Source organism: Monodon monoceros, unplaced genomic scaffold (genome assembly GCF_005190385.1).
Source record: "Monodon monoceros isolate NGI ecotype Baffin Bay Population unplaced genomic scaffold, NGI_Narwhal_1 Super_Scaffold_19, whole genome shotgun sequence".
Lineage (NCBI taxonomy): Eukaryota > Metazoa > Chordata > Mammalia > Artiodactyla > Monodontidae > Monodon > Monodon monoceros.
This window is the reverse complement of record NW_021703775.1, coordinates 37,207,322-37,233,453: the sequence shown is the minus strand read 5'-3', so window position 1 is coordinate 37,233,453 and position 26,132 is coordinate 37,207,322. Positions and strand designations below refer to the sequence as shown.

Sequence of the window (26,132 nt, the reverse complement as noted above, 5' to 3'; positions counted from 1 at the left end):
AGGAGGTAATGCACAACATGATAAATGTAATTAACACTGCTGTATGTTTACACATACATATATATAAAAGTTACTGAGGACTTCCCTGGTGGAACAGTGGTTAAGAATCCACCTGTCAATGCAGGGGACATGGGTTCCCGCCCTGGTCCGGGAAGATCTCACATGCTATGGAGCAACTAAGCCTGTGTGCCACAACTATTGAGCCTGTGCTCTAGAGCCCGCAAGCCACAACTACTGAAGCCCGGGAGCCTAGAGCCTGTGCTCCGCAACAAGAGAAGCCACAACAATGAGAAGCCCGCGCACCACAACAAAGAGTAGCCCCAGCTCGCCACAACCAGAGAAAGCTCATGTGCAGCAACGAAGACCCAACGCAGCCAAAACATAAATTAATAAATAAATTAATTAATTTAAAAAAAAAGTTGTTGAGAGAGTAAAGTACCCATCACGAGGAAAAAATATTTTTTTTCCGTTTCTTTAATTTTATATCAATGAGATGATGTTCACTATACTTATTGTGGTAATCATTTCATGATATGTGTAAGTCAAGTCATTATGCTATATACCTTAAACTTACACAGTGCTGTATGCCAATTATAACTCAATAAAACTGGAAGAAAAAATTAAAACATGCTCAATATTAATTTTTATAATTATTTCTTAAATGAAAAGTAAAATAAGAATTCAGATGTAAACTGTTCCTTAAAAGTAGGACGTTCAAACACGATAGGATTCTTAAAATATAAAGTGTATATACTGGACTTTGATGGAAATACATGAAAAAAAAAATGACAGAAAACGTTTCCTAAATATTTAAATGTATCTTTTTCAAGCATTTCTCATTTTTCTGAGATCAATTAGATGTATTTTAGCTTACTAAATTTATAAAAAGAAAAAATAAAAGTTTTTATGTGGCAAGTTTGTCTTTGAAATAAACTTGTTTTAAGTATTTCTTTGAAGTATTTTAGTCTCATATAAGAAAATTAGTAGATCAGCAAACTGACAGTGTTTCTTTAGCTTAAAGTAATTTCTATTTGAATTGCAACTTTATTTTACATTCTCAGAATCCACTTGCTACTACAGAAAGCTGTATATTTAAAGTCTAAATTTCACATTCCAAATAAGATTTTATATCCACAAATCTTACAAGACATAGGAAACTACTTGTAAGTACCAAATGAAGACATTTCAACTAAGATCAGAGTAAAAAGAAGAAAGAAATTAGAGAACAAAAAGGTACGAACAGAGTAGAAAAATTATGACATTTTCAACTCATTACAGATTGATAAAAATGTCCTTAATGATAACGACCTATAAATTCATGAACATACAAGTGCATAATACATCTCTATTAACAAGTTAATGTGTAACTTTCTGAACATACCTGACTAGCATCCTTTATATGTATGTTGTCAACTAATTTGCACAACAACCAAAAATATTCTTTACATCCAGGTTTTAACATTGGTTCTTCTTCATAATCATCTATCTATTAAAAAAAAATTTAAACTTGTGAAAATAGTTTTAAAGGGGAAAATAACTTAAAATTATAATACATTTTAAAAACTACAAGCTTTATAAAAAAAAAATTAAATCCCTACAAACTAAACAGTTTTCAAAATTTAACCCCCCAAAATGGAGAGAATATTCCTAGTGTCTGTAAAATTAGAACAACTATGTATGTAAGGGAATAATAAGAGAACTTTCAAAAAAACAGTACTCTGAAATTCCTTATAACCTACTTGGAAAAGATATGAATAATGTATAATACTAAATAATGTAGTGCCAACTAAAAATTCAATGAAAATGTGGAAACAAAAGAAACCTACAGAAAATGAGTATATATAAATCTACCCACATACAATGGTCTATTATAGTTTTGAAAGCTGAAAAATAAAGAACACATTACATTTCTTACATAGTCAATGACAGACGGTAAATATGGAGAAGAAAAACGTAAATCCTACAATGCATCATATTTCTGGGATTAGTAAAATTTACTTATTAATGGGCCCTGTATTTATTATGGGGTAGAAGGCTTTTATAAGGCTAGTGTTAGTGTATACATGGGAACAAGGAAGAAAACTGAAAATTCTGAGTATCATAAAGATAAAAATAAAACAACTGTGACTGAATAAGAAGAAAGCTACATTTATGATGTTTCTATCATTCAACTTATTAACACAAGGCTCAGAACCTAGTAAGGACAAATGTTATTTCCAAAACAATATCCATGAGAGATCCCACACAGCTGAACCCAAGGACACAGGATCTATCCCTAGGTGTAACATGGACACAATATGTCACAATGCTGCCACTTTAGGAACTATTACATATAACTACCATCCTCCTGGTGAAAACTACAGATAGTAAACAGGTACTCAAAATTACTTGCAAGGACAATACGACGATAAACTTGGGGCAAATGAAATGGCAGAAATAGAAATTGCTCCTGAACACAGTAAAATCTTACCCTGATAGGTTTGAGTGCTTGAGCATCTGGAAGAAATTTCAGCAATGTTGAAGCAGCCAGTAGCAGAAAAGAGCGATTGATTGAGTCTCCTCCATCCAGCCCTGACAGAGATAACTTATAAAGACCATTGCAAGATTCATGACGGACTGCAGTCTAAATGAAAAAGTTCCAAAGATAGTCTGAGTTAGTATTAAGAAGTTAATCTTAAGGTTAATATGTTGGCAGGAATAACATTAGATGGCTTCTTTAGTAACATGTTTTAAAACACAATGTCCTGATCACATACTCATGCATCTAAATAATACATGATCAAATGAAGTACCCCAAAGTACACGGTAATATATAAAAACATTTCAGAAATTCCCAATATGGTCATAAAAGCAAACCAAGTAAATACAAGAACAGACAAATACAAAAAGGATTGAGAAAAGGATATTTATAATAATTTATTTACATGATTAATTAACAGGAAAAATATTGGGTTGGCCAAAAAGTTCGTCTGAGTTTTTCTGTAAGATGCTATGGAAAAACCTGAACAAACTTTTTGGCCAACCCAGTATTTTCAGAACTAGAAGCAACTTGGAAAGTACTTAACCCAAAACATTTTACAGATTTTAGAATCTTGTCCAAGTGTCACAACAGTTACCTGGGACATGGCCAGAACAAGAATACATATGCATTCAATACAAAGCTAATAATATTAGAAAATGTTCTCTAAAAAAGATATGAATATCGTGGCTAAGTGTATTAGTGTGTTTATACTATTTCATTCAGGAATATGGTGTGAGTAACATCAAGATACGATTGGTGAAAATTATACTGACTTCAGTGTCAACACTGAAATCAAAAGGAAATATATTGTCTCTCTTGCATCTAAGGATACACTCAAATAGAAAAAGTAAAAGAAACTTCTCTAAAATGTAAATTACAATAATAATAATAATAATAAATAAATAAATAAATGCTGAAATCCTTCTCAACCCTCAGGAAAAAAAACAATTAAAAAAACCCAAAACAAAAGAATCACTGTTAACAAATACTGCAGAAAAAGACAAATATGAATGCTACAAAATATTTAATGTTCACACTTAAGTGTACATAGCTCAAAACACTCTAGATCTTAAAGGATTATTAAGTACCTTCCAGGCAACAGGATATATTTATGGAATCATGTTCATTTGTTTCCATTAGCTCTTTTTATCATCGACGCTAATAAGAAAAAATATGAAGAGTAGTACTAATCTTCAACCTTTAGCTTACCTCAGGAATAAGGAGAGTCAATTTTTTTAGCCAGTCTTGTAAATGATCACTGTCAGCAAGGCTAGATTTCACTAAAGAACAGCAATGAGCCCAACTCACCAAGAGCCACATTGAATAATGTGAAACTACAGAAAAATTGGAAAAAAAAATTACTATAAAGGCTTGTGCATGATGAAAACAAAATGTTCATTATTAAAGATATTATATATAGATATAACCAGTCATCCAAATCTTTATTAAAAATTAACTTTGTGGAACCCTTACCTTCATGTCTAGACCTGTGATCAGACTGAGCTTTCAAAACTCTGCAAAGTAAAAACACACCACCAGCAGTAATTAAATTCAGCAACGAACTAAAAATAACTCAATTTCTTACTACATATCCTTTAACTTTCCCTGCCCCCCAAAAGATTAGATTTTATGAAAGCTGCTAATTTATTTTCCTATGGTCTTCATTTTTAATTTAAAGAATCACTGGCAAAATCTTATTATAGCAAACATTAAATGAGTGTTTCAATTTAATAAACAAAATGTGAGTGAATCCCATATTGACTTAAGTGAACTCTCAAAAAGTGCTTAAAGATTTGGTTACTAAAGTGACGTGGCTTACAAAGAGAAAGGTTATAATGGTTTAGAGTCTAAACTTCAGACTCCTAAAAAAAAAAACACCCTTATGCAGTAGTCCTTGGCCTCCTGGAGTTTACAGCCTATCAGGGGAGATAAGATGAATATAAAACAAAAAAGTTAGGACATAAATATATTCTAGGAGCTAGCTGAGTAAAACAGTCAGCACGTACTATTAGAAATGTGAGTTTAATCTTAATCTGTGGCATATGAAATATTCTTTCTGGCTCTAAATGTTATAGCGTCTGAAACGACATTATATTCTACTCTAATAGAAAGATACGACTCACAAAAAGAAAAAAAAACCATACAATGACATAAAATGCCCTTCCTTTTGTATTGTTAATGTCAATTTTCATCAGGAATGGTTAAAAGTAAATTATTGAAAAGTCGAGAAAAATAACTAATTTAATTCTATATTACTTCACCTCTATTTTTTCCCCTTGATACTTGTAGTAACTTCAATGGAAAATGTATTACCTCAATTTAAAGAAAACTAAACATTAAAAACTTTCATTTTAATAAAACCAGCATATAGGGATTTAGTATTCACCTTACAAATAAACTGTTTTTTTAAAAAAAGCACTGATCTCTAGATACCTACTTTGTTATAATTAACAAAACACCTATGAAAATCTGAAAGAGCAAGACTCATCCATATTATTGATTTAAAGTAAAAGGTACTAAAAAGTTAAAACTTATAAATCTAGTATTTGGCCATATTTCATGTTTAACTTTTATCACATTGGTTTCATATATTTAACTTTACCAAGAGCAACCTCCCAATCTACCTTTTAAATATGTAGCATTAGAAGATTTTGATAACAGGCAAAAAGTTCATTTTAGCTATCTTAATTGATACAAACCTCCCAGGACCATATAAACTGAAGGTGGAGGCTTATGAAAAGACAATGGTGCAGCAACAGGAGTCAAAAAAACACAAAGATTGGGGGTGGGGGGTAGGGGGCCCTCACATTACAAAGACTGTAATGAGATCTTTAAGAATGGAACGGGTAGAATAGAAATAAGAACTGTCGCAGTGAACCAGCTTGAACAGCAGCAGCTGGTATCAAACTCGCATATTTTTCGTTGTGTGAGGTTAAGAGTCAAGTGAACATTTCTTAATTCTAAAGAAATAAAAGCAGACCAAAGCAGTCACTGAACTGCCTTGTTAATGAATATATTGTGGCGTGTGGGATAGTGAGGTATATAGAATGTGTGTTAGAATGGGGGTCCCAACCCCCAGTCCACGGACCCATACCAGTCCGCATCCTGTTAGGAACTGGGCCGCACAGCAGGAGGTGAACAGAGAGTGAGCAAAGCTTCATGTGGGGCTCCCCACTGCTCACATTACCGCCTGAACCACCACCCCCCACACACCGGTCTGTAGAAAAATTGTCTTCCATGAAAACGGTCCCTGGTGCCAAAAAGGTTGGGGACTGCTGTGTTAGAGGACAAGGAGGAAGAGTTAAGAATTATTTAACTGGAGAGTCACTGTTACTTGGCGTATAAAATGTATTTTATCATACAAACCAAGGTCATGTTATAGCACTTTCTTTGTTTCCCCACATTATCCATTCATAAGTTTTATAAATAATGAGGTAAGGTGCCTGGCACTGATAATATAATGGTGAGCAAAATCAGATATAGTTCGTATAGAACTATACGTCCAGTGGGGTAGAGCAGATGTTGATCGAGTTATGAATGTGAATTCAACTGAGACAGACACTAAAGAAAGATACATTAAACAAGAAATAATCTTAAAATAATCATGCTACTTATATGCAACCATTGCTTATGAAGGTGACTTTTAAAAGCATCTAAAAACAGATAACTATTAGCCATAAATAACGTTAAGCACTTTGAAATGTGTTTATATTAGCTTTGTAAATCAGTTAACAATGGCAAACTTCAGCCCAAAATAAACACCTACAGAATACAGGACTTGGAAATTAATTCTACACACTTTAACATAATTTATGTGATTATTTGAGGCATACACAGGTCCTCATGTATTAGCAACTATCATTTATACATTATTAAAATTCTGACCATTAAAAAAAAAGTCTCCAATGTAGCCCAAATAAATGAAATCATATTACACGTTTAAACTATATTCTTATACACATATTTCCAGCTTTATCTATTGAGGGCCTAGAAGCAAGGAAACTCTAGGAGCAATGATACTATATTTTGCAGGTTCCCCACCAAAAGGAACTAGGGTTTCTTAAAGAAATGCTGATTCAACAACTAAGGCAGGGAAACTGAAAGCCCGGAAGATCTTAAAATGATGGGGGTGGGGGGGGAGTACTCCTCCCCTCCACCCAAATAATGGGGACATAGCCAAAGGACACATGAACAAACTTGAAGATGTCAACTAAGGTATAATTTGAGCAAAGTGAATAGTAATAGTAATGAATTACACTGAATGAAAAACATCCAAATTGATACTAACTAAATAAAATGAAGAGAAAGCTCTTCGTCACGACAGAATGTCAACTAATAAACATAAAATGAATGGTAAGAGTTAGAAAATCACTAGTTTGCAAACATTATACTAATATTTAATTCAGGCAAGAATCATCACTGAATGCTAAAAGTAAATGAATAAGTTTTATGAGAAGCAGGAAATTTAAACAGTTGCAAATTATCTTCCCATAGGTTACTTTTAATTAGAAAAATCAGAAATTTCATTGTAGAGAAACCTGGAGGAAACCAGATTAACTGATCAAAATTAATATCGCTAATAATAGGACAAACTGATATCACTGGGATGTACTGGGAAAGATACGTTACTTATGGAGTATTCCTGCTAAAATGTATAGTCTGAATCTGATTGTGAGGAACAATCAGGAAAACCTAAATTAAAAGGCTTTATAAAAGAATTGGCTTGTGATACTCAGAAATGTCTGTATCATGAAAGAAAGGCTAAGAAAGTATCCCCAATTAAAGGAAATGGAAGAAATATGACTACCAAATGCAGTACGTGATCCTGGATGAGGAAAAAAATTGCTATAAAAATATTAATGGGACAATTTGAGTATGGACTATATGTTAGATAATATTATATCAATGTTAAGTTTTCTAAATTTGAGTGTCTTACTATAGTTGTTAGGAAATTGTCCTTGGACTTAGGAGATACACATCAAACTATTTATCAGTAAGTGATCATAATGTCTGAACTCTTACAAGATTCAGGATATGTAAATAAACGTGTGCTTGGGGACACTCACAGAAAATGCGTGCTCATGATCATTCGATAAAAACTGGCAAAATGTTGATAACAATATGCAAATCCACATGAATGATATGAGAGTTCACTAAAACACCCTAACAATTTTTCTGTTAGGTTTCAAATTTTTTTCAAATTAAAATTTTAAAACACTGTATTCTTACTCTAAATACATACAATCATAAATTATGTAAAAACTTCATACCTAGGAGCCAGATTATCATACGTATAAGCAACAGACATAAGTCGCTGAATCAAACTGGTTCCTTGGACAAGAACAAGAAATACCTTTAAAATAAAAACATTAAAAAAAATCTATAAATACACTAAAACACAGAACTGCGTTTTAAACCAGACTCCAAATTACTTTGATTTTTATTTATAAAAGGATAGGAATATTCTAAAATTGGTTATTGGAAAATACTGTAAAAATATTAAATATTAGAAAACCAGATTTTTATAAAGAAACCTCAGAATAGCAACTTTAAAAAGAAAATATTAAAAATTTAGAAATACACAAGCAAATCCTTTCTATTTGATCCACAGATTATCTGCATGTCACCCAATAGAGTGAGAAAAATATTATGTATTACACAAGTCAGTGGTTTTTTTGGGTGGTAGGTGAAGTAACATTTTTCAGTTTTGAAATAAGAAAAAAAATGTCAAGCAGTGGCAGATTCCTCAACCACCCTGAAATAAACATAGAAAAGCAATATAATACACCATAGATACCAAACATGGATTCCAGATTAAAAACCTTGAGGTTCAACATTTAGTTTGCTAACTTTCAAGCTGTATGACTCTAATAAATACTGAATTTCTAGGTTCTAGTTCTTCATCTATATAGTGGATAAAAATATTTGCTAACTTAATAAAGAACTACTGAATCCCTTCTGCAGGTCAGAACCCATTCTGGGCACTAATTTTATAAAAGCACTGTTCCCATCCTGGGGAAGTTAGTCCAGTGCAGCAGAACACATCAAAAGCACTGTAACACAATTATATGCAATGTGCCAAATGAGCAACAGAAGTGAGCAGCAACTAAACCTGTGCCTGGCAAAATAAGAAGAGTTTTAAGAAAAGCTATATTTAGGCTGGAATTGGAAGTTCAATTTGGATTCTGAACCTTCTAAAAGGTATTAAAGGAGAACAAACGAAATAATGAATGATAGTAAATTATTAAAAGAATTAGTGTTCTTCCTTACTAGTGGATGACTTTGTCTCCAGAATTAGGGTAACAAAAATTTCCCCCCAAATAGCTTAGATATATCTTCTAAGCTCTAATTAAATATTATGATAAACAAATGAAAAATATATATATTGCATGCTCTTTTTCTAAACTATAAAAATGTAACATTGGCATACGCATAAGAAAAAATATGCACATAAAAAGATTAACACATAGAGCTATTAATGGTAGTGACCTATATGACTTTGGGGAAGGTTCACTTGTATATTCTTTTTTTTTTTTTGGCCACGCCACAGCTTGCGGGACCTTAGCTCCCTGACCAGGGATCGAACCTGGGCCCTCGGCAATGAAAGCGCAGAGTCCTGACCACTGGACTGCCAAAGAATTCCCTCACTTGTACATTCTAAATTGTTTTCAGTAATTATGTACTTGCATAAATTTGTTAAAAAAAAAACTAGCCAATTATTTTAAAATGCCATATATGAGTATGTGTATTTTATTTCTCTATCAGTAACAACTCATTACTGTGGTGTTTCTGGAGCAGGTATGAGGTAAGCTGCTGTCCTCAAATGGTTACAAAATGAAGAAGCGATTAAGTAAAAACTCATCTTCATCTCTCCCCAGTTCCCAGTTCACTAACAGAGACACTGGAAGGGCAAATATTTGATCACATGAATAACAGAATCCACAGCCAAAAAGAATTTTAATTTTATTGCTGGATGCATTGGTTATTGTGCCATTTTCGTTTGGCTCTAAACCTACCATACTATGTACTGATACTTGCTCTGTGACACTAGGGTTGGTACATTATAAACTAAATTTCTCCTCTGCCAGCTGGCTTTCTATTGGGTTTGTCAACGTGGGATACTAGAGAGATTACTTCCTTGCTTTTTCTTTCTTTCTTTTTTTTTTTTGTTTGTTTTGGCCGCACCATGCGGCTCGTGGGATCTTAGTCCCTGACCAGGGATTGAACCCAGGCCCTTGGCAGTGAAAGCGTGGAGCCCTAACAACTAGACAGCCAGAGAATTTCCCCTGCTTTTTCTGTTAACATTGTTCCATAAGTATTTTAACCAGAAGAGGCAAATGATTTCAGAAGCAGTAACAGAACCACTTCCTCGGAGGTCTAAACTCCAGTTCAACAGGATCCCTCCCATAAGCTTCTCATTCCTGATAACCACAACCTTTTACATATATTCCTCAAACCCTAGGGGTGGTGAATGGCTACTTGCCCGCATTACCTCAACATTCCATTTTTCATTTTTAGCCCTCCAACACATATGTGTAAAACCAGTTCTCAATTTTAAATTTACTCTGTTGAAATACCTAGTGTGGTTTGTTTTCCTGAATGGACCCTGATACACTCAGTATAAAAATTACTGAGACCAACTAATGAACTCAATCCTACAGTTAGATAACATTAAAATGGCACAAAATTAATGCACTCCTGCATTTTGGATGATGAACTGAAAAGTATTACTGCTTCGTAATTTCTACTGCTTTAAAATGAAGGCATTGCTTCTGCTGTTAGGTCATACTGTGGTAATCTAGGATAGTATCTCATAGACATTACTCATTTTGTAAAAACAAAAATATACAAGCTCTCTTAGAAGACAAATAAAATTTATTACTACATGGTGACTTTTGTACTTTACCTCTGTTAATCTTGGTATATGAAGACCCTTGGCATGATCACCAGCAGCCTTTCTCGATTTCCCAGGCCATGTTCTTTTCCTATGGCTTTCTGCTATACCAGACCAGGCAAAGACATCATGATAAGCTAAATCCAAATCGGATGGATCTACTGCAAACTGGCATATTAACTTCAGCAAGCAAGCAAGACAGTCTAGCTGCCACTGTGGATAAGAAGAAAATATCATTTTTGCATTTCTATCATGAAAGAATCATACAAATATATGTAATAGAGATATACAGGATTTAAAAAAATATTGCTCACAATGTACAATTTTAAAAATTATTAAAATAATAATAAAGATATTTACCTACAAAATCAGCATTGAGAGCAAAAATACTGGAAGCTGTCTCTCCACCTAAGTGGCATATACTCTGCTATTTGGGAGTGAAAGCAATTCTCAATAATTCTAGAAAATTATTCAACTGAAAAATCTGCACTGTATATATGTATATTTAAAATAAAACAAGCATTTCATCAGTAAAATACTGTTTAGTATGAAAAGTAAAATTTCTGATTTAAAGCTCTACTTTAAAATTTTTAAAATAAAGCAATTCCTTCAAATAAATTAATAAGAATATCACCTATGTATGAGAGCTTCAGAGCTTTCCCTTCAATGATCCTTGTTCTCCTCTTTTCCTAATACCACTACTAAGTGTTATAACTATACCAATATGCCAAGAAACATAGCAATACTATATAATTGATTTTTATAAAAGTACCAGGAAATTTCAGTGAGAAAAAAAGTCTTTTCAACAAACAGTGCTAGAAAAATTGGAGAGCCATATGGAAAAAATAAAATAAAACCTCAACCTCACTCTACATATACAAAAGTTAATTCAAAATATAACACAGACCTAAATGTAAAAGATAACTATAAAACTTACAGAAGAACACACAGGAGAAAATCTCTGTGACCTTGGAAAAATGACTTCTTAGCTAGGATATAAACTTTGTTAAAATTTAAAACTTCTCTGCTTAAAAGATACTGTAAATATAAAGAAAAAGCAAGCTACACATTGAATGCAAATATTCCTAATACATATACCTGACCAAAAAACTTGTCCAACTGATTAAGGAAAAAAGTCTTATAGCTCTTTACAAAGAAAAAAAAAAAACAGGGGGCTTCCCTGGTGGCAGAGTGGTTAAGAATCCACCTGCCAATGCAGGGGACACGGGTTCAATCCCTGGTCCGGGAAGATCCCACGTGCCACAGAGCAACTAAGCCCGTGTGCCACAACTACTGAGCCTGTGTGCACAACTACTGAAGCCCACACGCCTAGAGCCTGTGCTCCGCAACAAGAGAAGCCACCACAATGAGAAGCCCGTGCACCACAACGAACAGTAGACCCTGCTTGCCGCAACTAGAGAAAGCCCACGCACAGCAACGAAGACCCAACACAGCCAAAAATAAAATAAATGAAAAGAAAAAAACCCAAAGAAACAAAAGCAAACAAATCAAAACAAAAACCCCCAGGATATAAAGACACTTCACAAAAGAAGATAAAAAACATGGTCAATATGAAACTTATGGAATATAATGAAAGCAATGCTAATGGGGAAATTTATAAATGTAAATGTTTACATTAAAAAAAAAGAAAAATTCTTATCAACAATCTAACTTTACAGCTTAATGAACTAGAAAAAGAAGACAAACTAAACTTGAAGCTAGTAGTAGAAAGAAGGAAATAATAAAGATCAGAGCAGAGGTAAACAAAACAGGGAACAGAAAAACCTAGAGAAAAATCAGTGAAAATCAAAGCTGGTTATTCGAAAAGAACGAAATTGACAAACTTTTAGCTAGAAGGACTAACAAAAAATAAAAGTCAAATTACTAAAATCAAAGTAGGAACATTTCAACTAATTCTAGAGATAAAAAGGATTGTAAGAGAGTACTATGAACAACTGCTGTATGCCCCAAAACTGGATACCTTACATGAAATGAACAAATTCGTAGAAACACAAAACTTACCAGGACTCAATCACAAAGAAATAGAAAATCTGAACAGACTTATAATTAGTGAGGAGATAGTTATCAAAAATCTCCCAAAAAAGAAAAGTTCTGGACCTGACAGCTTCACTAGTAAATTCTAACAAACGTTTAAAGAAGAACTAATACCAACGATCCTCAAACTCTTCCAAAAAACTGAAGAGGGAACTTCCCAACTCATTCGATGAAGTGAGCATTAACCCTGATACCAAAGCCAGACAAAAGACACTGTCCTCAACAAAATATTAGCAAACAATTCAGCAACATATTAAAAGGATTATACACCATGACCAAGTGGGATTTATTGTTAGAATGCAAGGATGGTTCCACATAGCAATGATCAATGTAAATACTCCAGATTAACAAAATGAAGGAAAAGACTACATCATCTCAATTAATGCAGAAAAAGCATCTGACAAAATTCAACACACTTTCATGATAAAAATACTCAACAAAATAGGAACAGAAGGAAACTACCACAGCATAATAAAAGCCATATATGAAAAATCCATAGTGAAAATCATACTCAATGGTGAAAGACTGAAAGCTTTTCCTCTAAGATCAGGAACAAGGCAAGGACACCTGCTTTCACCACTTCTATTCAACACAGTAATGGAGGCTTTGGCCTGAGCAATACACCAGAAAAATAAAAGGCATCAAAATTGGAAAGAAAGAAGTAAATTTATCTGTTTTTGATGTAGAAAACTGTAAAGACTCCATATAAAGGTTCTTAAAACTAGTAAATAATTTCAGCAAAGTAGAAGGATACAAAGTCAACATACAGAATTCAGTTGCATTCCTATACGTGAACAATGAACAATATGAAAGGGAAATTAAAAAAACAATTCCATTTACAATAGCATCAAAAAGAATAAAATACTTAGGAATGAACTTAACCAAGGAGCTTAAAGACTTCTACAATGAAAGCTACAAAAAACTGCTCCAAGAAATTAAAGACAAATAAATGGAAACACATCCCGTGTTCACGGACTGGAAGACTTATTAAAATATCAATACTACCTAAAGTGACCTACAGATTCAATGCAATCCCTAACAAAATCCTAATGATGTTTTTTGCAGAAACAGAAAAATCCATTCTAAAATTCACAAGGAATCTCAAGGGACTCCAAATAGACAAACAATCTTACAAGAAAAGAACAAAACTGGAAGACTCACATTTTCTGATTTCAAAACTTACTACAAAGCTACAGTAATCAATACAGTGTAGTACTGGCATAAAGATAGACAAAAAAATAAAAGGAATGGAATAGAGAGCCTGAAAATAAACCCTCACGAAAATGTTCAAACGATTTTTGAAAAGAGTACCAAGACCATTCACTGTGGGGAAAAGGAGTCTTTTCAAGAAAATATGCTGGGAAACCTGGATCTCCACATGCAAAAGAATGAAGTTGAACCCTTACCTAACACCATATACAACAATTAACTCAAAATGAATCAAGGATTTAAATATAAGACCTAAAACAATAAATCTCTTGGAAGAAAACACAGAACAAAAGTGCCATGACACTGTATTTGGCAATGATTTCTTGGATAGTACACCAAAGGCTTAGGTAACAAAAGAAAAAATGGACAAATTGAACTTCATGAAAATCTTGAAATTTTGTTCATCATGTAAGAGTATCCACAGTACCCTATAATATATTGAGAGATACATTATAAATATGGGATCTCAGTTGACTTGAAAGCCATCTGTGTTGCCAGGCTACAATGTGTCCCATGTAGCAGTAAATTTTTCTTAATACTTCATAAAAGTGTCCACAATTTTAAAGGAAACAAAGAGAGAAAATCTTTAGCATATGATTACCTGTAAACTTTATTCAAAGCTAAACTTAGAGCAGTTTATAAACAAAAGTCCTATAAACGACACACAACTAACTACTCATTAAAGATTTTAAATTCTCCCACTTTGCCAAAGAACTAAAAGGCACCTTATAATTCTGAGAGATCACTGAGACAACAAAGACACAACAATAAAACACAATAGACATTTGAGTTCTAAGAGACAGAAAACAGTTACTGTAGTAGAGGTATCTATTCTAAAAAGGAAAATATCTGTAGCAAAATATATAAAATAAAAATGGCAAAAAGTATTGAAAGCAATGATAAGATTAACAAAATCTTGGTAGATAGTAATATGCTTAAATGTATTTTCTTTCATTAATATCTTGGATGTAACAGCATTTGACAGTAAATCAAGAATATCTGACTCCTAGGTTCTAAAATAATTCTAAAAAGCAAGTACTAAGAAATTAAAATTTAAATGCAATGTTTGATAATGCTATTCTGCTTTGCTGGAGGTCAGGAAATGAGCATCCTTTCCATTTAATACAAAACTGGATTACACAGTTTGGTCCAGCATTATGAATTTTTAAATATTCCATAATTTTATTTTCCTAACATTATAGGACAGTGCTTTGTCAAGTTAACAGTGATAAAGTACCATTTTCTAAAACTTCCATTTTGTTAAGGATCAAAAATTTTGTAAAATACTATTAAAAAAAACACTGCAGCAGTGTCCACTTGCTATAAAAATTTCTAAAGGCTTATTTACTCTCAAGTCCTGTACCTTTTTCATTGCCGACTAGTCACAAATGGTCTGGAAATACATTTTTCAGTAGTGTTGCTTAAAGGAAGAAATGGTCAAAACAAAATGAAACAAAGAAAAAGGATGTTTTCAAAAAAATGAAGACATAAAACCAAGTTTTTCTTAAAAAGCATCCAAATTTTAAGACTATATAAATATTAATATATAGTTTACCAAACTAATGGAAAAATGTTCATGAATTACCTATAGTTCAGAGTCATTAATATTATCACTTAAATTTTTTTAACTGAGTTGACACGGAGAACTCTTATTGCATAATTAGTTTATCAGATTCCTTATTTTTTCTTAAATTTATTTCTACTGTACTCCACACTTTCCTTTACTACAATAAAGTTTGCAGCAAACGTTACACTTGCCTATGGTTCATGGAAGTGACTCACTGGGGTAACTACTGTAACTTGTTGAAAATGTGAATTTTCACTTACCACAGTCCAGGATTCCTGCTCTTTTGGCTCTAGAATTCCAGAATTAAAAATTTCTAATAACTGTTGAAGCCCTCCAGCAGCAACAAACTGTAAGCAATTGTGAGAGTAATGGTAAGAGGAAAGAGCTACATAATGTAGTAAAGATCTGCTTTTTGATTCAGTAACTGGGTGTGTGTATATGTCTGTGTGTGTAAGTAAAATATTATATATCTTTCATATAAGAAATTATTCTCTGATTAAATAACCAATATAACGTCTATACAATAAAGTAACAGCAAACAACTAATTTTCAAGAATTTTTTTTAAAGATTCTTATAAAAATCTATATACATATCTTTGTATTCCATTAACCATTTAATCCCAGGCACTGGGATGTCCTAACACAGTATTCCAATGAAGGAGAAAAAATAATAAGTGCTAAAAATAGGAGCACCAAAGCATTAAATAATCTCAGTTTATTTATTACTGTGATTAGAGTAATACATAATTTTTAAACTATGCTTTATTTAAATGGTAAGTTAGTTTAAAACAATAATTATGGTAACTTCTTCTGGAAAATTAGAGATGAATTATTTTTACCAATACACTGCAAAACATATATGATCAAACCTTGCAACTCCAGGAATTTTTACTATTTTCCACTTGATCCTCACTTGAATCATCTGAATCTGGATAAAGATCACTATAACTTCCCTGTGGGAATGGCAAAAATAAATAAATAAATAAGGAAGGGTGGCAGGAGAATTAAAAGATAACGTACTCTGGAATTTTGCTCCAAAGAGAAAACAAATGTTTAATGATAATAATGGAAAAGCAATTACCGTTGACTCTCTTCTTATTCTTCTGTTAGGTTTTCCCAGTGCTTCAATAATTTCCAGGGCATATAATAGCTTGTGAGCACTCTTAATTTTGAGCAGTTCTTTCCAATTAAGTCCATCATTACACTTAAATTAAAAATAGAAACACAGGTTTCTCCAACCAACTTACCAAGAGACCCCCCCCCACCAAAAAAAAAACTAAAGAAAATGACACTATATAAAAACTCAAATATTACATATATATTGAAATATGTTCAAACAAGTGAAGACCAATTATATAATTGGTACTAATCATATGCTTAAAACACCAATTATTCATTAAATTTTGTTAAAATTAATACACAACAGCAGCATAGGAAAAAACTGTATGTTAACCTCCACAACAGTTGAGGTAATTTGCCATCTTCCCAATGAAAAACACATTGCAGCATAACTGAATGTGTGAACTTTTAAGGATACAGAAGCAATACAGTGTGTATTTAATATTTACGTGACACCTACTCATTTAAAAAGTCATATACAAATACATAAACTTTAAAATATTGTTCTTTTCTACTCGCAATTTATAAAGTGTTATTCACACTTATTGTGTATCCTTTGACAACGATATTATTATTATTAGAGCTACAAAGAGTCATCAACCACCATTTTCTAGGCCCATCTTCTTCACTTCCAAGTCATTTGAAATACAAGACCCTGAGAAATCACATAACAACGTCCCAAATCATAGATAACATTAGCATAACATTAGGACATTGTTTTTCCATGAGTCCTATAGGTGTTCTGTTGGTATCCCCACTAAGTAACTCCTTATTATATAGCTTTTAAAAATAATCTTTAATTTTAACAGACATCTTTACAAAGATATATGACACTTAATACATGTGAGGTCATGCCTCTGGGAATATTAATACATATTAAATTTCTTTGACTCCTTTTTTCTCTATTTCTACCAGTTGACTTGTATAAGCAGCCAAAACAAGCCCTGAAGCAATGTCATTAAATCACAGGGTATTTTCTCTAAACGTTACTTTTTGTTGTCAAAAACAAAGCAATATTCAGAACATTAAGTAATATGAAAAAACACTAATATAAAGGCAAATTCACTGTTTTCTAAAGATAATTTTAGAGAAAATCCTTGTCTTGTATTTAGCCCATATTATTCAATCTCACTAATAATTAAATATATGAACATTAAAATGAACTGGCACTTTTTACCTATTAAATGGGAAAATTTTACTGAGGTTACCAGTCAACAAGCACTCTCATACACTACCAGTAGGAATGTAAACTGGTACCATCCTCCAGGGAAGTAAAAATATTTTGTGGACTTACCTGTTCATCTGAGATATTCTGGAATGCCATCAACATGTTAGGACATGTAGGAAGAAGCATCAGTAGCTCCCATACACGCCTAGAGAGGTTTTCTGCATGAAGATGAAGTTCTTCACATCTTAAGCTCTATACAAATAAGAGGAACTGCTTATCAAGACAGATCAGTTTTTTGAAACATCTAAACTTAAGTTTGATCTGCATAAAATCACTAATTATCATATTTGATAATATTTTTAAATCTTACTTTAAAAGTGAGAATAAAGCATTTGTTACACAGTAAATAAATTTATTCAATAAATTAAGTTATGTCAAAGTAGTGGTTTTTCAACTTGTTACTGAACACTTTTCTGGGAAAAAGTGATCTGCAAGTCTGGCCACTTTCCTCAGAAAAACTTTTCAAACAAAAGTGAAAATGTCTGTTTTATAAAGCCATCAAGTAAATTTCAATAAGACTATCATCTATTTCTTCCCTGCAGGTCACTATTCTAAGAATGACAAAGACCTGGAAAATTAAATCCCTCACCTTACATTTGGGAAAAGAGTACACCTGTTTCTCTTATTTCGCTAATCCATGCCTTCCTTATATTCCAGTCTCAGACAAGCAGAGATTAAGAGAAAAGCAAACAATTTTAAAGAACCTACTTTTTTCCATTATCGTTTGTTAAATTTGAACTCTCTAAGGCACTGAGATAACAGTAAGCTAAAGAATATTACAGAAGGTATGTAAGAAATAGGCAAGCTTCTTTCTTTTTTTTTTTTTAATTAAAGCACAACCCCAAGAGGTAAACAAGCAGCAAAAGCTAAAGCAGCAAAAGTTCTGGAATGTTCCAAAGTATGAATTTGTATAGTATTATTCTACTACTAGCTGCTGTCATAATGATTCTGAGGTATTATACAGTATAAGAGATGCCAAAGGAATCTTCTTACACATCTACAAAAAGTAATTTCGTTCTTTTTGTACAATGGTATAAAGCTAATATAATTTGAAGGCAAGAGAATTTTAGAGACAGGAGTTTCAAAGTAAACTTTGCTTTTCACAGCCCTGATGAAGAAAGAGAAGCAACCCAAGTAACACTTCTAGTTTATTTGGGGACAAGGCACTGAGAGTTCTTCAGTAAAATAAAATTCATTCCTTTGTAAACATCCAGTTTAAAAAAGAGAAGGTGGGGAGAGAGGGAGGAAAGGAGGAAGGGACTGAACACTGTGCAAAAAATTATTTGAAGAAAAAAAAATCTCCCAGGTGTACAAGACTATGTTCTACATTATGACTGAAAGGCCCTACAATATGGGTCATACACAGTGGAGATCCTTTACTCTTCTGGTAATCCTCTTCAAGACTGAACCGGTCTTGTTCAACAAAGAAACCCCACACCACCAATGGCATACTTGTCACCAAGTTCAATAATATAACTGCCCCAAAATGAATGCTTTCTCTCTGGTTTAGGCCTCACATGGACAATTACAATGACCTATTAACTGGCTCTTGTACCCCTGGTCTTTGTTTTCTCTAATATAATCCTCCACACTAATACCGAAACTTTGTTTCTGAAAGTCCAAAAAAGATCTCATTTTGTTGTTTTAAAATCTTCCATGATAACAGCCATCTATTTTACTAAGAATAAAAACCTCTTAAGGTCCTTTGTGGTATAGGTTACAATCTCCCTTTCTGTCCTTATATTTGAATTACATCATACTCACACTCCCAATTTTTCAATCATGCCATTCACTTTCCTGTGACTCTGTAATGCTTCTCTTCCTTCTTTTATCAGCAGTTGGACCCAATTTAAATAACTCCTCTTTTACAGAAATCTTCCCCAAATTTTTGTTTACTGCTTATGTTCCCATAACACACTGTGTAGAACACTAGCACCCTCCTGGAAAACTGGGAAATTCTTATAATTATCTTTCTCTCTTTTAAACTGGCAATACACTGCTGACATAAAGTAAAAGGTTATTAAGTATTTATGGCATAAAATTTAACAGGTGAGGAAATGAAGGTTTATGGACATCTATTATTGATTATTCTGCTTGAACAAAAAGGGGATTTCTTAGGAATTTAAGAATGTGCCACCACAAAAGAAACCAGGTTATGGGGAACAGATGACTCAATTTGGTCATTCATGACCAAACACATTCTGGAAACATAGAAAGAAGCCACTTAACATTGTTGGGAAAGAGAGAACAGTTAGCCTAACATAAGGAAAGTCATAAAAGCACCACTATTTTATTTGCCACTCAGTCTCAAAATAATGATTCTTCCAAGAAAGATGGTGCCCTGAAATAGAATGGTGGCAGTGGAAATAAATTAAGTGGACAACAGGTCAAAACAACATTACTTGTGGTAGATTGGATCAGAAGTAGGGATAGACTCGGGTTCAGGAAGAAGAAAAACAAAGATGGCATCCAGGTTTCTGGCATGAGCAACTGGGTGGATTCCAGTTGAATGAAGAAGAATGGATGCCTATGGGACATCAAGTGGAAGCATCAAGTAAACAACTGGATATATGAGTTTGGAACTCAGAAAAGAGGTTTGGTCTGCAGAACTAAGTTTGTGAGTCATCACTAAAAAGATGTTATTTAAAGTCAATTCTTCCTTGGACTACTACATTAGGTTCCTTACTGTTTTTTCTATTCTTGCCAAACAAACCTATTACCTTTAAGTCAAAAATCGAAACATATGTCTCTCTCTCTGCTTAAAATACTTCAATGCTGTCCACTTTACTTTGAGTGAACTAGAAATAGCCTGCCATGGCCAGTTTGACTCTGTTTATCTTTTCATTTCATTCCTCTTATTCTACTCTCCCACTACCTTCCACCATCTACTTACCAGCTCCCAAACAATTCCCAGACCTGCCTAACTCCTTCTTATATCAAGGGCTTCAGGAATCAGTTTACTTTATCCAGATCATTCCTCATCCACTTCATTTAGTAGGCTCCTTTTCACCCTGCAAGCTCAGATTTATATGGTCTCCCTCAGAGAAACCTTCCTTGACCAAATAAAATATAAACAGTCTATCACCAGTCCTTAATAATGGCAAGTCATAGCAACTATCTCTACCTGAAACTATTTATCTGTTAGTTTACTTGAAACTATCTGTTAGGCATGTCAATTACCTGTCTTCCCCACTGGATTCAATGAAGGCTGAAACTGTGTCTATTTTGATCCTTGTGAACCGCACGCCTGGGATATATTAGGTACTTAAATAGTTAATGAATTAATAAACTGATTCCTTGGTTTTATTGCTTTTAAGAGATTACTGAGAAAATTATTTTCCACTCAACAGAAAGACAAAACAAGATTTTGTGAAAATGAAATGATATAGTCACCTCACTATCTTCAACTGCCATTTTTCCTGAGGGTGGTTTAAATGATGCAAGCATCTCTAATAAATCAAAAAGAGTAGTTAAATGAGGTTCTTGTAAAAGCAAAAGCATCGGAATGTTGTCCTTCTGAGGGGGTGGTAGGCAAGATGCTGGCAGCTGAACACCTTCCCCTTTCCGTTCTCTCCTTGGTGCACCCAAAGATACAAATACCATCTATAAAAACAGGAGCAACAGGGGGGAAAAAATCAACACATAATTAGACATATCAAGTTTTTGGTTTAATAAATCTGTGAGGTAGGAAGTAACTTCCCTTACAATTTTAACAAAAGCAGTAAGAACTGTTTTTGAACTGTATCTTCAACTAAACAACTATTGACTATAAGTCAACAGATGATTAAAACTCAAACCACATTTACGCGTACCTGCATGTCCTTAAAGCCAAGCTCATGAAGTGCTTTCTCATCATAATCTGTTGTTAATTCATGTCCAGATGAAATCATCCTGACTGGTCCCATAAGGCCTCCTTAAAAACAGAAAACATAAGTGAACTTTTTTATAAGAGTTAACTTACTTGCCAACATGAATATACAGTTATAGCAATTAATTCCACTGGACATTAAGCTTAAATAGAATTCTTGAGTGCAGAAGAAACAGGTCCAAGCATACTTCTTATATTATTTTCTGTTGTCTGATGTTAGCCTTAGGCAGTAAAAATTACAAGAAAATCCTCCTTTAGCACCACTCTAATAAGATCAATTCCTGCTTGCTTAATAATATGAAAATTTTTACAAGTAAAAAACACTACAGAGCTTTCTGGGAACCTACAGCTTTTCCCCTTAGCAATACATGCAGGAGAAACAGATTCATTAATGCCTTAGTTCACAAGTAACCAGCATGTATTTATAATGATTGAGTTTTCTCTTCCCTGTTACTACCTATCAACACAAAATAAAATAGATTATATGGCAGAAAAAAAGTTCTGACAAGAAAAGAAAAAAGATGAGCTACAACATTCTAGATTACAGTAAGCTCAACAAACTCAACAGACTGAGGCAATTCATTTCTAGAATTCATAAGTCCTCTTTGCTTCATTTCCCACCATCGTCCCTACCAAAATATGCTTTAGCCACACAAGCATGTTCTTTCTTGAAAGCATCAAGCATGTTCCCATCCCAAGGTCTAAGATGCTCCTCCCCAGGAATGCACATGGATCATTCCCACAGTTCAAGTCTTTCATCAAATGTGAGCTCTAAAAGGCCTTCCTCCTAACTACTCAATCTAAAAAGCCTCATCTCACTATTAATCCCTTACTCTGCTTTATCTTTCTGTAAAGCACTTATTAGCATCTGATATTATATTTAAGTATCTGTCTCCCCCACTAAAAAAAACCCAACCCAGTTCCACAAAGGCACACATGTATTCCCAGCATTAGAACAGCAGGCATTCAAATTAATTATTGTTTAATCCATGAAAAAAAAATTTTTTTAAAGAAAATGCTGGACAGAGGAAGAAAGTTAAGCAAAATGATGAAATATCTGATGAATAATTAAACTCAAATATTGTTAAATTTTATTAACTTAATGTAGGAAAATTCCATTGGATAGGCACTAACCAACTATTTTCAGGAATGAGTGAAGCACGATTACTGCTTTCCACAACAACACATAATGTTTTAAAATTACCTTTTCCCTCCACTCAAGTAAGAAAATTCTACCTGAAAATATTTCAAACACAGGAAAGGAAAATGGGTTCCTCCAGTAAGATTCATTTCAGTATTTTTCCTTAAATATAACTGTTGTGTATGGGACTTCCCTGGTGGTCCAGTGGGCAAGACTCCATGCTCCCAATGCAGGGGGCCCGGTTTGATCCCTGGCTGGGGAACTACAACCCGCATGCGTGCTGCAACTAAGAGTCTGCATGCCGCAACTAAGAGTCTGCATGCCGCAACTAAGACCCGGCGCAGCATGCATAAATAAATAAAATTATATATTAAAAAAATATATAATTGTTGTGTAGCAAAATTGCTAATTGTTGTGTAGCTAAACCTATGTTTTTTTCCCTTGTTATTTCTAAGCCTAGAAACCTTGGCCCTCCCAAAAGTTTGATAAATTTTCAATCCTATATCTTCTGAATTGTCCTAGAGTTTATTGTGTGTATGCACGCGCATGTGTGTTTAAAGAATACTTTAAGTTCATCCTGAACATGAGAGAAACAGGGTTTTTCTTTCTGCCCCTAAACCGAACATCTCATAAGACTATTTCTTTGCTATCTATTGTGATTTAATTAACACTCTTTATGAGATAATATTGTAGTTTTTAAATGTATAATAGCTAGTATTGAAATTCATCTATTATCCTTTCAGGTTTTCCTCTCAGAACTTCTGATACTGTTTAGTTTATTCACACAGTTTATTATTCAGAGTAGTTTCATCCAATTTAAAGTAAAAATTCATTCAGATTTAGGTAAAATATATTAAGAAATTAACATGGCATCTCTACAATATTTTATATAGAGATGCTAGGTATAATCACTTATTCAAGTGTTCATTTACATATCTCAAAAATGTTTTATTCTCATATATTCCACAAACACGTCACATTAAGAGTACCCTAACTAGGGACTTCCCTGGTGGTCCAGTGGTTAGGTTCCACCGCTTTCACTGCCACTGCCCTGGGTTCAATCCCTGGTCGGGAGCTAAGATCCCACAAGCCACGTGCAGCAAAACAAACAAACAAGTATCTTATGTTTTTTAAATTGCTACAAAACACTTGATTTCTTTAGTTTCCTATTCATCATTATATTACCCTCAAATTATCACTGAGTTCCCTCTTCTGATAGTAATGTTTTATCCAAATCATTTAAAATTAGTGCTTAAGAAAACATGGGCTACTAGATGAACAGAAACTCTATATTAAACTTTTAACACTTCGGTAGATTTTTGTTAATAAAATTTCTTTTCTATGTTATTGAGATAACCTAATAAATCTATGACTGTTCATCTTTTTACAACAGTGAGATAAAACATCCTTAGTAGTGATGTATTGCTAAGATAATATGGAGTTGATTTGCTTCCCAGTTTGTGAGAGACCCTAAGCATGCACGACTTTGTTACAAAATAGAACTAAGATGGGTAGCAGTTTATCTAGGATTTTGGACTCTATTTGATATGTGAATTAGGCCTACATGTTGTGTACATAACGTATCAACTTTCAATTATAACGGCTGAATTGGTTTTTACAGTTAACTGAGCAGCTTTCTATGTTCTACTACTTTTGAGGATCTTTTTTAACTTAAGAATTGCTTATTCCTTAACAGTTTTTGAAAAAGTTGCTATCTTTAAAAAATTTAGTATCTTTTTTTTTTTAATTAATTTATTTTTTGGCTGCGTTGGATCTTCGCTGCTGTGTGCGGGCTTTCTCTAGTTGTGGTGGGAAGGGGCTATTCTTCGTTGCAGTGCATGGGCTTCTCACTGCAGTGGCTTCTCTTGCTGCGGAGCATGGGCTCTAGGGTGCACGGGCTTCAGTAGCTGTGGCATGTGGGCTCAGTAGTTGTGGCTCCTGGGTTCAACAGAGCAGGCTCAGTAGTTGTGGCACACAGGCTTAGCATCCGCGGCATGTGGGATCTCCCCAGACCAGGGCTCGAACCCGTGTCCCCTGCACTGGCAGGCAGATTCTTAACCACTGCGCCACCAAGGAAGTCCCCCAAAATTTAATATATTAATGCAATGAATGTTTCAAAACAAGAAAAGGAAAAAGAAATCTTAAAAATTCTTAGGTTATGATGATATATTAAGCAACACATATCTAATTTTTATCCTCTGAAGCTGCAAAAAAGTAAATTTTAAAAATTTTACAAACATCTGACAGGGAAAAAAAGAGAATAGATAATAGCAAACAAGTTTGCAAGCTGGAAATCAAATGCACTTACAGTTACCATCAAGACCTCAAAAAGATAAATCCTGAACCAGAAACAAATTTATAATCCATAATCTGACTTATACTGATTTGGCACAGGAATAAGATCAACACCTGACAAAGGAGGGAAAGAGTAGAGGGATTGAAGCAGTAGAAAGAGAAGGAAAAGAAAAAGAGAGAAGAAGAAAAAAAGGAATAAAGGAAAAGAACAGCACCTCAGTGATCTATGAGGCACTAACAAACAGACTAAGATACATTTAATTAGAAGCCCAGAAATTATGGTGAAGGGTAAGGAAAAAGAAAAAAATATTTGAAAAAATATATAATTGCTAACCTTTTTCAAATTTGATAAATGTTATAAATACACAACAGACCCAAGAAGCTGAACTAAACCCAAGCTGCATAACACAAAAACACAACAAGGCACATTAATAATCAAACTGCTGAAAATCAATGTTAAAGAAAAATCTTTAAAACGAAGCACAGTTAAAAAGACACATTGTATACAAAGATAAGAAAAACCACAGACTTTTGGTCAGAAACTTTGCAAGCCAAATGATAATGGGAAATTTTTTTATAAAGTCCTGAAAGAAAAAAATTTCTTTACCTAGAATTCTATATCCAGTGAAAATTTCTTTCAAAATTGAAGGCAAAACAAACTTTTTATTCAAACTAAAAAAGCTTGAGAAAATTCATCACCAGATCTGCAACATAAACATTTTTAAGGGAAATTCATTAGAAAGAGGAAGAAAAAAGAAAGCACATTTTCAATCTATACGTAGGAATAAAGAATGCCAGTGGTAAATATAAGGTTAAAGACGAGATGAGATTAACAGAAAATAATTAGGTAATTAGCTAAACATTCTAATTGAAATGCAGGCACCATCAGTCTGGATTTTTAAAGATTCAACAATTAAGGAAAGAAAAAACCCCAATATTCTCAACAAGATATTTCAACTAAGATAATAGGAGTACTCTGAGGACACAAAACAGATGTCTGATATTAAAAGCATGACAGCAAAAATGAAAAACTCAAAAGAATTGTAAAATAAAGTTGAGAACATCTCTCAGGAAGTTAACACTCAAAGAAATGAACCATACGAAAGAAAAGTAAATTAGGAATAGTCCAAGAGATGAAACACGTAGATAAAGAATTTAGAGATAAATGATAAAACAAAACACAGGAAGACTAATTCAAGAAAATTTCCCCGAACCTAAAGATACAACTTGCCAAA

The 26,132-nt window shown here is 33.4% G+C and overlaps 1 protein-coding gene across 7 annotated transcripts in view; it reads right to left on the bottom strand.

Annotated features, from left to right (window-relative positions):
* The window catches only part of USP34 (ubiquitin specific peptidase 34), a 231,592-nt gene that overhangs the window by 67,118 nt on the left and 138,342 nt on the right, over nt 1–26,132 (bottom strand). For all 7 annotated transcript variants that reach the window (XM_029232068.1, XM_029232067.1, XM_029232073.1 and 4 more), the window contains 12 exons: nt 21,406–21,506; nt 20,987–21,196; nt 17,660–17,785; nt 16,328–16,450; nt 16,116–16,199; nt 15,507–15,593; nt 10,428–10,628; nt 7,792–7,874; nt 3,995–4,035; nt 3,731–3,855; nt 2,471–2,623; nt 1,382–1,486 (listed from right to left, as the gene is read on the bottom strand). In XM_029232068.1, the coding sequence (XP_029087901.1) occupies nt 1,382–1,486; nt 2,471–2,623; nt 3,731–3,855; nt 3,995–4,035; nt 7,792–7,874; nt 10,428–10,628; nt 15,507–15,593; nt 16,116–16,199; nt 16,328–16,450; nt 17,660–17,785; nt 20,987–21,196; nt 21,406–21,506 (1,439 nt within the window). The remainder of the gene's footprint in view (nt 1–1,381; nt 1,487–2,470; nt 2,624–3,730; nt 3,856–3,994; nt 4,036–7,791; nt 7,875–10,427; nt 10,629–15,506; nt 15,594–16,115; nt 16,200–16,327; nt 16,451–17,659; nt 17,786–20,986; nt 21,197–21,405; nt 21,507–26,132) is intronic.